A 17,754-nucleotide genomic window follows, 5' to 3' on the forward strand; every position below is an offset into this window, starting at 1 on the left:
TGGTATGGCTTTGTATGGAGAGATACATGTGTGCATAGATAGATGCACACACTACACACACGTGTGCATAACTGATGTTTTACCTGTGAGTGTTGATGGAAGTCAAAGGAAGGTCATCTGTGTTAGACTAACATTATTAAAGTTGGTCAAATTCACACCTCAAACACCAGGTTCAGTTTTGAGCCCCTCCCTACAAGGACACTGAGGTATTAGAATAGGTTCAAAGATCAATGAAGCTGGCAAGGATCTGGAACACAAAATCATATGACGAGCAGCTGAAGGAACTGGAGTTGTTCAGCTTGGAAAGAAGGAGGCTGAAGGGAGACCTTCTGACTCTCTACACCTCCCTGAAAGGAGGCTGGAAAACAAGTAAACAAGTAATAAGGAATTGCCTCAGGTTGTGCCAGGAGAGGTTTAGGCTGGAGATGAGGAACAATTTCTTCCCCAGGAGGGTTGTCAAGGCCTGGACCAGGCTGCCCATGGTAGTGATGGAGTCCCCATCTGTGGAGGAGTTTCAAAACTGGTGCTGAGGATCATGATTTAGTGGTGACAGGGCAGTGCTGGGTTAATGGTCAGACTTGATCTTGTGGGACTTCTCACCTTACTAATTCCCTGATAAAGATGATGGTTTTGAAAATGACAGTGGATATGTGTAAGATCATCCATTTTCATGAAAGAAAGTGTCACTGTTGTTTGAGAGCTATTGTCTAAAAACGTTTGTGACATGCAGCATGAGATAGCCAGAGGTGGAACATGATATGGAGCTTCTCATCAGCGTTACATCTGCTTCTAGTTTTGGTCGTCACTGGAGCACAGAGAAGAGCTTACAGCGGTGCTGTCTTTTTCAATGCAAATTATTTACATGAAGTAGATAAAACTTCTGTGCTTTTGGATTCTTTTTGTATGAACTTCGCTAGGAGACAGAAGCCAAGTTTAGAGATGTAGTTGGGTATTTTAATTCTCTTCCTACTGATATCCTGTAAACTTTTGTTTGGGTATTGGAGAAGCCCAGGTGTTCTTGTCATATGGTTTTCATTCTCCACCCAGCCATTTCAGATGTTTATTTCTAGTCTAAATTCTGGAGTGCACATTCCCCTTACAAATGTGTGTCCTCCCCCATAGTATGACTGGAACGCCTTGTCTTTGTGTGTCTTGCAGCTGTCTGTTCTTCCTATCTCTCCTGATATCTGGGTGGAAGACCAAAACCATTGTACAGGCACCCTCACTCCAAAAAGGATATTGAGTGCTGGAGAATGTCCAGAAAAGGACAACAAAGCTGGTAAAGGGTCTGGAGAACAGATCTTGTGAGGAACAGCTGAGGGAACTGGGCTTGTTCAGCCTGCAGCAAAGGAGGTTGAAGCTAGGTGGGGGTCCATCCAAGGAACAAATAATAGAACAAGAGGAAATGGTCCTAAGTGGTGCCAGGGGAAGGTTAGGTTGGACATGAGGAACAATTTCTTCCCTTTGAGGGTTGTCAAGGCTGCCCAGGTGGAGGAGGTGGTGGAATCATCATCTCTGATGAGGTTTAAAAGACACAGAAATGTGGGGTGAGGGGACATGGTTTGCACCAGACTTAGTAAAGTGAGAGAATGGTTGGATTTCATGATCTGAAAACGTCTTTTACTACCAAAACAATTCTGTGATTTGAAATTCTGGATTCCTTTTTTGTCTGTGCAGATCAGAGAGCATCTTCCTTAGGTGTTGGGCTTGTAAAAGGGAAAAACCCCAGAGCAGTCAAATCTATTCTTTAACTTCTGTCAGGTTTTCACTTTTTCCTGTCCTTTAGGCCTTGCATTATGTCTGCAGTGTTCTCTTTTTGTGTGTGTGTGCAAATTTCAGTAAGAAACTTATTAATGTAATTCAGGTAATCCTCAGGAGAGTTGATTTCTAATTTAAGTAATTTTTAATTGACAAGTGCTGGCTTATAACTTTCCTCAAGCTCTGATTTATAGCTCAGGCAGGGTTACAGCTCACTCCTCACCGCCGTTGTTCCTACCATCCTTCTTCTGCTGTTCCTTTGGATCCATTGTGTACTTCTGATACTGATGGATATAAACTGAGCCTGTTCCTTCTGATACTGATTGACATAAACCGAGCCCATTACATCATTTCATAATTAAAATGCAAGAGGTATGTATTAATTTTCTTTTCCCTAGGACTCTTCCCTGCACATTGCAATGCTAGAACTCCTCTGTCCCTCTGAGCATAACGAGCTCATGGCATCGTCGCATATGGGATGTTTTTCCCATCCATATTTCTCCAGCCTAATCAGCTCCCGCAGAGTACAGTAGGAACAATGTTTTGTAACCCAGGCAACAAAAGCCAAACTTTCAGATGTTATTTTGCTTGCATTAAAAAAACCCAAGCCTAAACCCAACCACTGCCAGTTATGATGCAAACATTTGCAGTAACACCCCTGCCCCCCTCCCCAAAAAAAAAAGTATCTTCTTTCTGGAATCAAAGTAAACTCACTGTTCTGAGGGGAAACTGATAAATTGGTTTAGACCTTTGTAAGCAAAATACCAGATGTGTGTGATTCTGGTAGATCCTCGATGATCTGCTCTTTACTGTTTGTATGTGGCATATTTACTGCTAGCTTCATTGGGGGAGATGAACCCTTTCAGCAGCCCTGAGAGTCCAAATCCAACTTTCTAGTTATTTATGAAATGACTGAATGCTATTTCTGCTGAAATTGCCTGAAGACTTTAGCAGAATTTCATAGTAAATACAGAAAGTACTTCAACATCTCTCTGTACCTTTTGTTTTAAGCATAACTAATCCCAAAAGGAATTTGAGACTGGAGGATGGGGACCAGCATGGTGACTTTTAAAGCCATGTTTACATTTTTGAGACTAGCAGGGACTCATCACATCAAAATGTAAAGGAAGACAACCCCTTAGGGCTGAATTATCCCCTCCCGTCCCAACCTAACCTAACCTCTCCTGGCTAGGTTATGTCACAACACAAAATTTCCCACCAGGCAGATGCTGTGTGAATCACCACTTTTTTTTATTGTTCACTGGAAGAGCTTTTATCAGTGCAGGTCAGTCAGAGGAGTCTGGGTCACTTGTGTCTGACTTGTTTCTTGAGCTTTTGCACTCGGCAGCTCCAGCTTAGTAAGATTTCTTTGACACTGTAGTATTTGTCACTGAATTATCCAGCCATTTCTTAATAGCACTCAGTTGTGCGTTGAATAAAACCCAAAAATAACATTCTGCTGGGAAAAAAAACCCCACTGAAGCCAAAGGCTTCTTGAGCATTGCTCAAAATAGTGAACTATCAGAGAGGTTTAATAGTCTGCTCTTGATAAATCTTCCTTTTGGAAGTCATTCCATCCATTTTCCCGTATTTACTGCTCATGTGAAGCTCTTCCATCACAAAACGTTGCAATTGCATAGGTTTGGATTGTATTTACTGTTCTTGCAGTGATTTAGCTCACAAGATTTTGCAAGCTGTAACAATGTGGAAGGCTGAGCCGAGCTGAAATGATTAGTTATGGATTTGTGCCCTTTTTGTGTGTCTTCCTTTCCTGCCTAAAGGCGATGGGGATGTATGAAAGAATTTGGGATGGGTTGATTACCTGGCAGTCCCATCTCCACGTTTGTGCATGATGTAAAGCATTGGCTCACCAGATGAGATAGAGAGGAGTCTGATTAACTTAGAGCCTTGCCTTCAGAGGAGGTGGGCAGGAAATACCCAAAGTACCTAATTTATCACAGAATCACAGAATGGTAGGCGTTGGAAGGGTCCTCTGGAAATCATCTAGTCCAACGCTCCTGTGCCTACATCAGTTTGCACAGGAACATGTCCAGGTGGGGTTTGAAAGTCTCCACAGCCCCTCTGGGCAGCCTGCTCCCCTGCTCTGTCACCCTCAAAGTAAAAAAGTTAGTGGAGCTCTGGAAGCTGCAGGTAGATCAGGAATGTTTAAAGGCCCCTTCCAATCCAAAGCACTCTAGGATTCCATGATCAAACCACCTCTTGTGGAACAACTGAAATTAAACTGTAGGCTGTGGCTTGGGAAGTGCAACGTCGGAAAAAAGAGTTAACAACAAAGTTGTTTGGAGATGTTTCCCATGGTGGGTGCTTTCCTAAGGGTATCTCCACGCAAGAGATGAGTCAGAGGTATGATTCCCTTACCAGCCTCCTACTTCCAAACAGCCTCTTTAATTGGATACAGTGAATTTAGATGAGGTAACTCCTCTTTCCAAAACCAAGTCATTTTTACTGAAATTACATCTGCTCTTCTTCTGCCAATTAATTATAAGTAAGTTGTGCACATCTGCTAGTTTGAGGTGTACTTTCAGTGGAAGTCTGAGCTTTGTTTTGGTATATTTTATGTCATTTTATAGGGGTTGAGCCTATGTCTTGACTTGAACTCTAAGGAAGGACACCACTTGGCTTCAATGGGATGTGACCACAAAGTGTGTCGAGACAGTAACTCTGCTTTGTTCCACATTGATGCTGGCAGATACATCAGTGTTCATCTACCTGTGACACTGAGTTAAAATAAAACACTGCTGATGTAAATGTGGGCTGCTTTCACATAGGATTCCATATGATCTCATTGTGTTCAGACCACATGACACAAACCTTGATTGCAGCTTTTATTTCTTAGTAATTAACTCTTCATCCCTCTCAGCCAGCGTAACAGTGCATGGATTAAGTTTTAGTTACACTGATCCCTCTTTTGTGTTCAGCTGCTTCTCAAAGGAGCTGTTGAGGGACCTCCAACTTGCCATGTGACAGTTTGCTTGTGGACCCAGTAAAGTGTGAGCTACTTGGAACAAGTACACCTTTGTCTTTATGTGTTCACTGCCATTGAGGCAGGATGCACTTAACCTGGAGAGAGATGTGAAACCTGGAGAGATGTAAAAACCCTCACGAGTTTTTAGAATGACAGGATTGTTAAGGAGTCACCATCCCTGGAGGTGTTAAAAAATGGTGTAGACATGGACACTTTGGGATATGGTTTAGTGGGCATGATGAAGTTGGGTTGTTGGGCTGGATGTGATGATCTTGGAGGTCTTTCACAGCCTTAATGATTCTGTGATTCCTGAGCAGAGCTGTGCTGTGGCAAACGCTCAGAGTAGAAGCAGATGAGATGGTTTATTATTTGTTATGCAAGGAAATAATACTGCTGATAAAAATGTACTCTGGAATTATTCATTTTTCCACACTTGGTAGAGCTCAAATCAGGTTCACTTTTCATGCCTCTTAGTTTGGGGAATTTAAAGGAGGTGCTCCGGGTTATATGGCTCTGCAGGGGTGTTAGTTAATGAAGTTTTGACAGATTTAAGGTCACTTTTTGCATGGTTCAATTCAGCACACTTAGAACTGCACATCAGGGAGTGTTGCTCCCTCTACAAACTGCCCATATATTAGACTTGCATGTAAGCTGAATTTATTTTTCTATTGGCACATTTTATGTAGGAAATAAATAGCAAATTTTGGTGCAGGTTGTGTGTTGGAGTAAGGAATGACTGCATGTGAAGCTTTAGGAACGAGATTGTTAACTTCAGAGTGGCAGCCTAATCGTTAAGAGCAGGGGATCCTTTTTATATAGTTTCTAGTTAGTAGATAAAAATTACTTTGAGGTTAAAGGAAGCACACTGGGATGTTAATGGGGATGTATTATCTTAGCCTTAGCAAGGCTCTCAGAGTGTAATTTTCTGCAGAACCCTTATCATACAACACCTCAATATCTGAGGGCAGCGAAGTGGAGCAGTTTGATTTTAAGTGGTGGAAGGTGCCACATGATCTGGGGACTCTGACTTTGCTAGTCACTTCATTACTACTGGGTCTCACAGAACTCTGCTTCCCCTCCCTCTTTTTGTAGAATCATTAAGGTTCAAAAAGGCCTAAGATTATTGAGTCCGATGGTTGACCTAACACCACCACGGCCATTAAACCATGTCCCAAGGTGCCATGTCTTTATGTTTCCTGAATGCCTCAAGGGATGACTGCGTCACCTCCCTGGGCAGTCTCTTCCAATGCCTGCAAACTCTTTCAGCGTAGAAATTTTTCCTAATACCCAACCTAAGCCTCCACTGGTGCAACTTCAGGCCATTTTATCTTGTCCTGTCACTTGACACTAGAGAGAAAAGACCAACCTTCACCTGGCTCCAACCTCCTTTCAGGGAGTTGTAAAGAGCCAGAAGGTCTCCCCTCAGTCTCCTCTGCTGCAGTCTGAACAACTCCAGTTCCCTGAGTTGCTCCTCACAAGGCTCATACTCTAGCTTTACCGGCTTCATTGCCCTTCTCTGGACCTGTTCAGCCTGTCAATTTTCTTCTTGCAGTGAGGGGCCCGAAAGTGAACCCAGTATTTGAGGTGCAGTCTCACCAGTGCCTAATGCAGGGTTTAGTCACTTCCCAGGTCCTGCATAGCCCACTCTGTAACCTGGTATCTTGCTCAAGCGGAAAGAGAACATCATAGCTGAATCTTTGGCATCAGTTGTCTGAGCACAGACATTGAACAGTGTGCTTTTAATTTGGTAAATATGCCCAGCTTGGAGGAAGTGTTTTGAGGTAATTAGTGAAGATTTAAAACATGTTAGCATACTTCATGTGAAGCAATGGGTTGGGTTGGTCAGCTTGACTGGCAGTTAAAACCATTTGGGGTTTATTTCCACATCCTGATCTGCTCAGTGCCTTGATGGCTGTAGCCCTGTAGTAAATGACTGAAGGCAACATTTAATTTATACAGAATTTAGCTGCTATATTGCAAAAAGCAATCTCCAGCCTTCCAAGTTGTATTTTTCTGGTGTTTTCCTACAAATATCGTGGACTAAAGCTGTTCAGTATTTTAATCAAAGATAGGAAAGAAAAGGGATAATTAGTGATATGTAACTGGCAGTGTAATTAAATGCTAAGTAATGAAAATAACAGCTTGTTTTATGCTCTGACCTAGATTACTTGATATGATGAACTCAACCTGCCTTCTAATAAAGCTAGATGTAAAATAATGTACTTCTCTAAGAAATAAATATTGCAGAACTAATTTTTTTTGTACTAGTGAACCTTTAGTCCTCTGCCTAATAAGATAAAATCCCATCTCTCACCACCCAAACCTGTCCTGCAGAAGACACAGATGATGGGGCAGTGTGTTAGATCCTCCAAGCTGTTCTGTCAATGGAAGGAGGTGAAATAAAGATGGGGTGGCCTCTAATTTCTTCATAGAAAGAGTGATTGGTCATTGGAAGGGGCTGCCCAGGGAGGTGGTGGAGTCCCCATCACTGGAGGTGTTTAGGAAGAGACTGGATGGGGTGCTTGGTGCCATGGTTTAGTTGATTAGATAGTGTTGGGTGATAGCTTGGACTCGGTGATCTCAAAGGTCTCTTCCAATCTGGTCTGTTCTATTCTATTCTATTCTATTCCATTCCATTCCATTCCATTCCATTCCATTCCATTCCATTCCATTCCATTCCATTCCATTCCATTCCATTCCATTCCATTCCATTCCATTCCAGATGTTCTGCTTCAAAAAACAGCCATGGTTTTCAAGGGAACTGCTTTGTGCAAGGGTCTTTAATGTACACCATTTAAGACAAACTAGGTAATGGTCAGCCCTTTGTAACAGTAAACCAGAAAAATCCATTGGTTTCTGAAAACTTGTGGCTGGATATGGAACACATTATTGGAGCACATAACACAGCTTGGAGGGGTTCTTCTCTTGTGGTGATGCTGGTAATAGTGAAATGATAGAACAAGTTCAACTTGAAAAATAAGAAATCAGTGTCTGTAATGACTTAGGGAATAATGTGACTGGTAGGAATTTTGCTCTCTTTTCCTTTAGTGTCATCATAGTAATTTGAAATCAGACACAAAGCAGCCGTAAAAATACACCTTAAAAGGAAGAGTGGCCCTCATATTTTGGAGGTTTCTGCTTAAAATGAGGCTTGCCAAAAACTGATCTAAAGGTCAGGTTACATCTTCTATGTGCTTCCTCGCACCTCTGTATGCTTCCCATCGCTAGTTAATGAGAGAGGAAAGCTGCAGATGCTCTCTGCAGCACTGTGGACCATCTGTTTTCCTTATCTCTTTGGAAGAGGAACTTTCAGTCTTATTGCTGTTAGTATTTCAAAAAGTTTGGAAGATAAAACTTTTAAGTCCTTAAAACTGTCTTGTGAGTCTGTCAAAATACTTGTTGTTCAGTTTCTAAGTAGAGCACAGGAAGTGTGCAGCAGTATGTGGTGATCCCTGGTCCATATTGTCAGCTCTGAAGGATTGCAGGTTGAATGTGAGCGTGTTTCTCCAGAAAGATAACACATCATCAGGGTATGTCAGTTCTTTCTTCATATACATAGGGGATAGATAAATACAGCACAAGGGTTATAGTGGTTTTCCATCAATACTGCTTCATCTTAGCATGAAGGACACGCAGGTCAGTCTGTTCTTTGCTGCTGCTCTTTTTTGTTGTGTTAATACATCAGTTTTATTGGAACTGGGCTGTGAAATCAGCAAGCTAACTTTGCATCAGCCACCATCACATGGGAGCTTTTAAAAAACACTTGACCTCAGTTAAACAGAACTCCTGGCTTGAAGAGAGCAGGATGTAAACTACATCATAGAATCACAGGATCACTGAGGTTGGAAAAGACCTCTAAGATCAAGTCCAATCATCGACCCAACACTCCTGTGGCCACTAAACTATATCCTAAAGTGCCATGTCTACACATTTTTTGACCTCACAGTGGTGACTCCACTGTTGCCTTGGGCAGTCTGTTCCAATCCCTGGCCGCTTGTTCAGTAAAGAATTTTTTCCTAATGTCCAACCTGAACTTGCCCTGGTGCACTGAGGATTTCCTCTCATCCTGTCACCAGTTACTTGGCAGAAGGGACCAACACCCACCTCACTCCAACCTCCTTTCAGTGAGTTGTAGAGAGCCAGAAGGTTTCCCCTCAGCCTTCTTTTCTCCAGACTAAACAACCTCAGCTCCCTCAGATGGTCGTCACAAGACCTTTTCTTCAGACCCTTGACCAGCTTTGTTGTCTTTCTATTGATGTTACTGAGTTTTCTTTATACTTTAGTGGCCTCCATACTGGACTTGTTTCTCAGTGCTGCGTCTTGCTCTACTTCTTCAAGTGCTGGCATGTATTGTACCAGGAATCATCAAAATTCGTGACCATACTGACCCTTTGGGGCCCACACTGTCAGTGTTTTGGCCACAGCACCTCTCTGCAATCTTGCCTTTCTCCTATGCACAACTCTTCTTTTGCACAACCTTGGCTGAAATGGTTCCTTGCTGGATTTTCAGATGTGCACCTTCTGTACACAACCACTTTTGGTTACTCAAACCCTAGGGTTTTTTGGTAAAGAAACATTCTTCTTTTCTTACATCCCTGCAGTAGAAATGGGAAGAAATGATGGGAAAAAGATACCAAGATCCCAGTTTGCCTTGTCTTTGAGCTTTTTATGGGTAGGCAAACACATGTGCTTGCCTTGATTAATAAAAAAGCTCACACCAACAGCAGCAAGAATGTGTTTTTAGGAAGCTTGGTGTGGCAAGGACCAGACTAAGGATGGGCTTTGGTTTGTTTTGGTGAACAGACTTCAGCTGTGCCCACACAATTACCTGTTTTTGAGGGTTTGAGGTCTAGAGAAATATTTTAAGTTACAGGCTTCATATTTGTCGGTGATAAGTAAAATCAGTAGAGGACTTGATGGGAGTTGAACCGTGGTTGGAAACTCTGCTGAAATAAACTTTGGAGGAAAGTGAAGGAAATCTTACTACATTTTAATCTTTAAAAGAAAATTATTTCCTGCCCTGGCAGTTGAATGCTAAATGGGAACTATTAGTTATGAGCTAAAATAGCCTCTAAATGGAAAGGAAGGGAGCTGTTTTTCATTATTAATACTAATTTTATTATTTTGCTTTGTATGCAAATATCTCACTGAAGAAGGGACAAAAAACTAGAAGCCCAGGATATTCAGGCTCGGTAGCTTGCATGTCTCAAGTCATTGAGACTTTGAAGAGATAAGAGGGGAAAAAAGTGGGTAAAAGAGGGAAAGAATCCAAATTAAAAAGCAAATATGCAGGTCAGTGGAATGACACCACTGCAAGAATCCATGCTTCTGCTCCAGTTCTGATCATGAATCCTGCATTTGTGTTCATGTTGCTGGAAGAAGGACAGAGATGGTCCATATGGGCACAATATGCATTGAGTGGGTAAGAGTCTGTGCCTTGGCTTGTTCTATCACATCTGTCAGCTCTTCCATCCCTGTGAGAGCTTGCAGAGCTTTAAGGTAAGTAAATGTTTGGTCAGAGAGGCTGTGGTTCTGTATTCACAAGCGATGCCCGGAGTTCACACTTACTTTCAACATCTGCACAAAATCATTTCCTTTCCAGTATTTCTAGGACTATTTAAAATCAAAACTAATAGAAATGCATTCATATTTCTGTCTGAAAGTGTTAGGTGATTAGAATAGTGGGAGAAGAGGCTCTTTAGTCCTTACTTTTTGATTTAGGCAAGTTGTCTTCACCAGGATCACCATGCAGAGTGGTCATCTTTGAGGCAATAAGGTTTAGGACAAGACTGCGCTGGGTCACAGAATGGTCTCGAGAGCACTGGTAGCTTTCAGGCACTCTCCAAGCCATAGATCTGGAAATGATGGTTAAATATCTTACAAACATTTCCCAAAGTGTTCTGTTCCTTCTTAGAAACCTTCTTTTCACTATCCATGGCTGTAACTGCAAGCTGAAAGAACAGAAGGATTTTTAGGATCATTCTCACCCTTAACCTGAACTCTCAGTAGCCAGAGTTAACTTGAGCAACACCCCACACTGGATACTTCCATGCTTTTGTGCCTAAGTGAAAGGGAAGGGTGACTTCAAACTGCTTGTTCTCTGTGTTGAAAGCATAAATTAATCCATTTTGTTAGAAGTGAAGTTTATTATTTTACAGTTTAATGATATTCTGTTACCTGTGTTGAACCAGTAAGGCAGGATGTTAGAGAAGCCCAGTGGAATTGGGAAGAGAAGTTCATTTTCAGAGAGGATTGTTTATTTTTGTGGTACATTCCCTCTGTTTTAAGGTCAAGGGCAGGTAAAAATGACAAAGTTAAAATGCTGGTTTGGAAGTTAAGTGAGCAGCCAAAGAAAATCCCTATATTTGCTCCTGCCCCGTTTGTGGAAGGCTCTGCTCTCCAGCTCCTCCACAAAGTCCATGTTATGTAAAGCCATTGATCCCTTTATGTCATTCATTTTTTGCAGCCTTGCTGTAGTTTCATAGAAAACTTGTGAAAGGAACAGAACAAAGCTAGCAGGTGAAGCTGATTGAAGTTACAGGGCTGAAGTTAAATCCTGTTTTTATCTGGGGAGGCGTGGACATACTGATGAATCTTGAATCCACTCTGTGCATTCTGTTCTTCTAACTCTTGTGCTCTTACTCTGTTTGTTTGTGTCTGTCTGTCTTTCTAGCAACATGTGTTTTTGAGATAATTTCTTCCTCTGAGACCTTTCTCCTCTGTTAGAGGAAGTGGGGATATCTGGTTTTATAAGGGCACCGTGGAAGAAAAAGGGTTTGCAACTGCAAATCCAAGGGCTATAACCAAACTTGCCACTTTAGATGGGCTTGTTCAGTTACTCACAGATGTTCTGAAGTTTGTAGTTCAGAAATAAATGAGACAAATTCCACTGAAAACCTGCAGATAATGGATAGGACAGACTGTGATGTGGTTTGGACATCATTCCACAACAAGTCCCATAGGATGAGCGAGTTTTGCTTACCCCTGTAAAACCAGAACTGTAGCATCCTCTTGCAGTTTGATGCTGACTGTATCTCAGAACACCCAAGATCCCTATAAAATCCTGACAACACCCATGAAAGTCAGTTATGGAGGTCACCTTTTGCCTCCCACACTCCCTGGAGAACTTCTGCTCTACCCACTCCTGCATGGCCACCCACCTGCAGATCAGCTGCAAAATCAGACTTAGTTAAGAAAAACCCTTTGTTAAGAATGTTATTTCTGTTCTTTGTTCTCTTTCCTTCCTTTGAAAGATGTCTTTTGTTTGCTGAGGTTTCAGATATCATAATTTACACCATTTGCAGCACACAGAAATTAAAACTGAATATGTGCATTTGAAGAATTAAGAAATGAAACTGGGGTTTCCTTGTTTGCATACCTCTATTTCATTATCATTTGTGTTTTAAGTAGCAAATCAGAATTAGACTAATCACAACAATAGTTTTAAGCAAGCTCTTTTAGATGGATCAGCTGGGGTCTTTTTGAAGCCTATAAGGGACTTATTCTTCACCAGTCAAATGCAGATGTGTTTAGAGAAAGCATTAATTAGCAGATGTTCTTAATTCTACACCTTAATTTACACCAGGAGTATAAACATCACTGTAATAAACTGTCAGAAGTTGAGTGCCTGTGGCTGTGAGGAGTGTGTTGGATCTGCGTCTGTGTCACAGTGCAAGTGTGATCGTGGTGTGCTATTGACATTATCCCACCCTCGTGTAACCTGCTCAGTCTGTCCCAATTAGTCTTTGCAATAATCAGTAACAGAATTGTGAATCTCATCAGGCAAAACATGATGAGCATTTCATCTGGGAACCCTTCCAGATATGTACCAAGTCCGCTCAGAAACCCACAAGATTTAAGGCAACTGTTACTGATAGGGGAGTTTTCTTCTGTTTCTTTTTAATGCTCTTCAGTTTTGCATCTGGTTTAAGTTAGGTGGTTGCTAATCCATTTCTGATTGGGGTTGTTTTCTCCCATCTCTCGCTCTGCAGGTGCTGCAGGGAGCTCAGCTGATCGCTGTCGCGTCTGCGGAGCCTGCGGCAGGGGGCATTGATGGATCCCCACTCCAAGGGAGCGATATCCAAGTCCAGTATGTGCAGCTGACCCCAGTGACAGACCACTCTGCCACTAATCAAGTATGTGTACATTGTTGTCACTTGAATGTGCTTGACTTGAGTGAAACATCTGTCAGATGAACTGTACATCTATCCACAAGCACTGCCAGCTCAGTGAGTTTGAGATCCTCTTTTAAAAAGTGTTTAAAGGATAGAATCATAGAATAGAATCAATAAGGTTGGAACAGACCTCAAAGATCATCAAGTCCAACCTGTCACCCAACACCTCATGACTACCAGACCATGGCACCAAGTGCCACGTCCAATCCCCTCTTGAACACCTCCAGGGATGGGGACTCCACCACTTCCCTGGGCAGCACATTCCAACAGCTAACAACTCTCTGTGCAGAACTTTCTCCTCATCTCGAGTCTAAACTTCCCCTGGTGCAGCTTGAGACTGTGTCCTCTTGTTCTGGTGCTGTTTGCCTGGGAGAAGAAACCAGCCCCCTCCTGGCTACAAGCACCCTTCAGGTAGTTGTAGAGAGCAATAAGGTCTCCCCTGAGCCTCCTCTTCTCCAGGCTAAACAACCCCAGCTCCCTCAGCCTCTCCTTGTAGTGCTTGTGCTCAAGGCCTCTCCCCAGCCTCATTGCCCTTCTCTGGACACGTTCAAGAGCCTCAATGTCCTTCTTAAACTGAGGGGCCCAGAATTGGACACAGTACTCAAGGTGTGGCCTAACCAGTGCTGAGTACAGGGGCACAATGACTTCCCTGCTCCTGCTGGCCACACTATTTTTGATGCAGGCCAGGATGCCATTGGCCTTCTTGGCCACCTGGGCACACTGCAATAGTTTATAGTAAGAACCATAATCTTGGTAAAGGTATTTGTCTTTGGCTGTTCCTGCTGCTATGTTCCTGCTCAGTGCCTCTAGTGAAGAGTTATTTTGGTCATTATTGTTCTTCTGCATCCTTGAAGGCTGAGAGCCATGTTAAAGGACAGGGCAAAAACTTGCTTGCAAGCTATCCAAAAAGTATTTTTCAGACTGTGTTATCTCTTAAAAGTTTATTCCCTTTCTGCTAGATTTTTCTCTGCACTAAACCTTCTCAGTATTTTATCTATTGTCACCTGTGAGAGTACAGAGGACAACAAGGGATCTTGTCTTATTTCTTACAATACAGTACTGTTCTCCAGTACTGCTGGTCCCATGCAGTTAATAAAGTATGTAGGTAGCAGGTCATAAGAGGTGTTTCTTGTGCTGCTGTCCTCACTGCAGGCCTTGGAAATTCTCACATTTACCTCCTACAGACCTTCTCCTGGGCCTGGTTGTCATGCCTGTCCCCCCTTCTCAGCTAGCACCTCTAGGTTCTGAACCTCTGTTATAAACAGCAGCATCCATTTCCCACATGACTGGCAGCTACTGGAGGAGTTATTTTTCTCTTCAGGGACACTTTGCACCCTGTTAGGTTTTTAATATTGTGGTTAACCACAGAGGTTTATACAAAGCTAAAGGGAAGCAGAAAAGGAATGTGAAATAAGAAGAGCATGAAAGCAAAAAAAGGACAAGACTAAAAATAAGTTTGCCATAAATATTTCCTCAGTTTATGCAAACTAAAATCATAGAACCATAGAATGCATTGGGTTGGAAGGGACCTTTCAAGGTCATCTAGTCCAACTGCCCTGCAATCAGCAGGGACATCTGCAACTAGATCAGGTGCTCAGAGCCCCAGCAAGCCTGACCTGGAATGGTTCCAGGTATAGGGCATCTACCACCTCTCTGGACAATCTGTTCCAGTGCTCTACCACCCTCACAGTAAAATACTTCTTTCTAATGTCCAGTCTAAATCTACCCTGCTCTAATCCTATCCCTACAAGCCCTGAAATGAATTTCTCACTTCAGCTGAAGCAGGCAGCAATAAACCATGCCTATAAACACAAACTGTTAACAAATAAACTGGTTTCACTGGCATAAAATTTCAAGTGCATGTATGGAGAGAAGCATAGATTGAAATCATTTGGGGGAGTTAGGTTTAGTTTCATGAGTCACAGTATCACAGTATCACTAAGGTTGGAAGAGACCTCAAAAATCATCAAGTCCAACCTGTCACCACAGACCTCATGACTAGACCATGGCACCAAGTGCCATGTCCAATCCCCTCTTGAACACCTCCAGGGATGGTGACTCCACCACCTCCCTGGGCAGCACATTCCAATGACGAACGACTCTCTCAGTGAATAACTTTCTCCTCACCTCCAGCCTAAACTTCCCTTGGTGCAGCTTGAGACTGTGTCCCCTTGTTCTGGTGCTCGTTGCCTGGGAGAAGAGACCAACCCCTTCCTGGCTACAACCACCTTTAAGGTAGTTGTAGAGAGCAATGAGGTCTCCCCTGAGCCTCCTCTTCTCCAGGCTAAACATCCCCAGCTCCCTCAGCCTCTCCTCATAGGGCTTGTGCTCGAGGCCTCTCCCCAGCCTCATTGCCCTTCTCTGGACATGTTCAAGTGTCTCGATTTCCTTCTTAAACTGAGGGGCCCAGAACTGGACACAGTACTCAAGTCAACAGCAGCTTGGAGAGTCTAGAAATACAAAATGTGATATGATGACAAAAATGATTTGGGTCAATTCTATGTTCAAATTCATGTGCTGATGGTGAATTTTGTTAGACTTGGATAAAAACATCATTCCATATCTAAAGGGTTCTATTCCTTTTGGGCAGTCTTCTGCTTCTGGCCTGGATGCTGGATGAATATTCAGTACTGCAATTGTCACTATCATTTGATAATCATATTATTTCACTACAGTTTCCTTTTTAATGGGAAAGAAAGCTTTGATGATCACTTGAAAACTTACTTGCTATTAGGTTTAGCAGTCTCACAGAATTATTTATTATAGTATTATTCACAACTTTGCCACTAACTTACTGAACATTTAAATAAAGGTCAAATTACCTGTGAAGTTGGACAGGAAAAAGTCCTGTAGCTGTGTGCTGTTACTGGCAGCAAGGCAGAGGGACGAAGAGAAACAATTTGACAACAAACCCTCAATTTAGGAGCAATATTGTATGATTTTAAACTGCCACTATTTTCATTTGAATAAATAAGTGGCAACTCTACAGTAAAATTTAAAGGATGGGAAATCTAGTTGAATTTCCACCCTTGGGCCTTTGGGGATCATCTAATCTGAGAGCATAAAGCAGAGCTTCAAGCAGAGCTTCAAAGTGAGACTTTTTCCTGACAGAACTCCTGCCCCAGAACTAATCCTGTATCCAGGGTGTTACATAAAGCTTCTATTAGATGTATTTATGGAGGGAAAATCCATCAAGGGCAGATCTCTGGAATTTTGGGGAGTGTACAGGAAAACACCATTAAATGCTTGCCCTTTTCTTGTAGTTTATCTATGTTTGTGATATTGGCTGCTATCAGGGGAAGGCTTATTGGGTGTGATGGACTTTATCCAAGCTAATACAGCCGTTCTTAAACACTATTCATCTTATATGGCTCTAGAGATGGAGTTTGTTTCATAGTCTAGTTTTGCTTACTCCAGCTAATTTGGCTAAGAAGCCTGTTCACTGTGGGATTATCCTTTCACAGCATGGTCAGACTACTGGTCTGTAATTGAATTTTTAAGCAGACTTCTTTTGAAAGTTGAAGTCAATTGTGTTTGCTTTAAAGTCTTTTGTGAAAGACTATTTTTGCTTGGCAATAGGGTAGAATCAGGCCTGTAGGAAGAATTTCATTGGAGAAAAGAATTGACTGTAGTAGCACTCCTCTCATTTTACACAAAATAGGGTAAAGTCAGCAATTTTAAACCATATCCTGCACCAGATGGGGAAATTCTAAGCAAACAGGTAATTTTCACTCTCCTTACCTCCAGTATTTCTGTCACTCTGGGACTTCCTGCTGTGTTTTCTGTGATCAACCTTGTTGGTCTTTCCTTCCATAGCCCTATTGAGCTCTGCAGCCCAGAGCTGTCAGTATGTACAGCGTGATGGGACAAGTCTTTCAGCAGCTTCCACACGTGTTGTGCCAGACATGGGGTTTCTTTTGTTCCCCTTTTAGAGCTGGTTCTTTTTTTGGAAGAGAAAGGAAGTAATTGTTTTCTGTTTGCTCTCTTTGTGCCACTCCTAACTGTATAGATCTGTATCATGGTTTCATTATTTTAGCCTTCTCCTTCCAGCCTGAAGGGCATGAGTCTACTTAGTCTTCGTGTGAGCTCTTTATGTTATTTTTGGTGCCTTTGTAACTGTGTTCCCATTTCAGCTCTTCCCACAGGGCTGATATCCATGCAGATTTTGCACTGGTATATGCAAGAACTTTGTATTAGTATAATATGTTCCCATGCCCTTGGCCGCACCAATGGAAAGCACTCCGGTATCGATTTCCTGATCCCATCTTTCCTTTTGCAGGGCACTGACACCCTTCAATCAGCAATCCAGCCAGAAATGCAGATAGAACACGGAGCAATCCAAATCCAGTAAGAGAATTGTGAGAAGCTGCGTCAACCGAGATGTCAGAAGTTAAGTGCTGTAGTCTTCGTGCAACGACAGGAGAATGGAAATGCCAAGTAGACTCAGGGTCACACTTGAAACATCTCCTGCAAGGAGCCGAGTTCTCATGATCTGGTTGTCCTCACCTGGCATAAATCAGAGCCATTTTCTGAAGCTGGAGCTGCACCACTACATCAATTGAGGATCTGGCCTTCAGAAAAGAAAAAAAAAATAAAATAGAGAAAAACAATAAAATAAAATAAACCCCAAACCCTTGTGCCCTTAGGTACACTTGAAGAGGAATAAAATATCTTTCAGAAAAGAGGGGAAAGAAATCCAGTGGGACTAAATTCATGCTTCACCCCATTCATTTCTTCTGTGAAATACGCCGTTTGAATGTCTGCAAGGTATCTTAGGAGGTGTATTGCTGCTTTGCAATACTTGCTTTACCACGTAGAGAAGATCAAGAGCTCAAA

The 17,754-nt window shown here is 42.3% G+C and overlaps 1 protein-coding gene across 2 annotated transcripts in view; it reads left to right on the forward strand.

Annotated features, from left to right (window-relative positions):
• BANP (BTG3 associated nuclear protein) overlaps window positions 1-17,512 on the forward strand; it is a 164,217-nt gene extending 146,705 nt beyond the window's left edge. For both annotated transcript variants that reach the window (XM_054170127.1, XM_054170128.1), the window contains exons 12-13: window positions 12,736-12,879; window positions 17,198-17,512. In XM_054170127.1, the coding sequence (XP_054026102.1) occupies window positions 12,736-12,879; window positions 17,198-17,269 (216 nt within the window). In that variant the 3' untranslated portion in view covers window positions 17,270-17,512. The remainder of the gene's footprint in view (window positions 1-12,735; window positions 12,880-17,197) is intronic.
• The last annotated feature ends 242 nt before the right edge of the window (window positions 17,513-17,754 follow it).

Source organism: Dryobates pubescens, chromosome 19, assembly GCF_014839835.1.
Source record: "Dryobates pubescens isolate bDryPub1 chromosome 19, bDryPub1.pri, whole genome shotgun sequence".
Taxonomy (NCBI): domain Eukaryota; kingdom Metazoa; phylum Chordata; class Aves; order Piciformes; family Picidae; genus Dryobates; species Dryobates pubescens.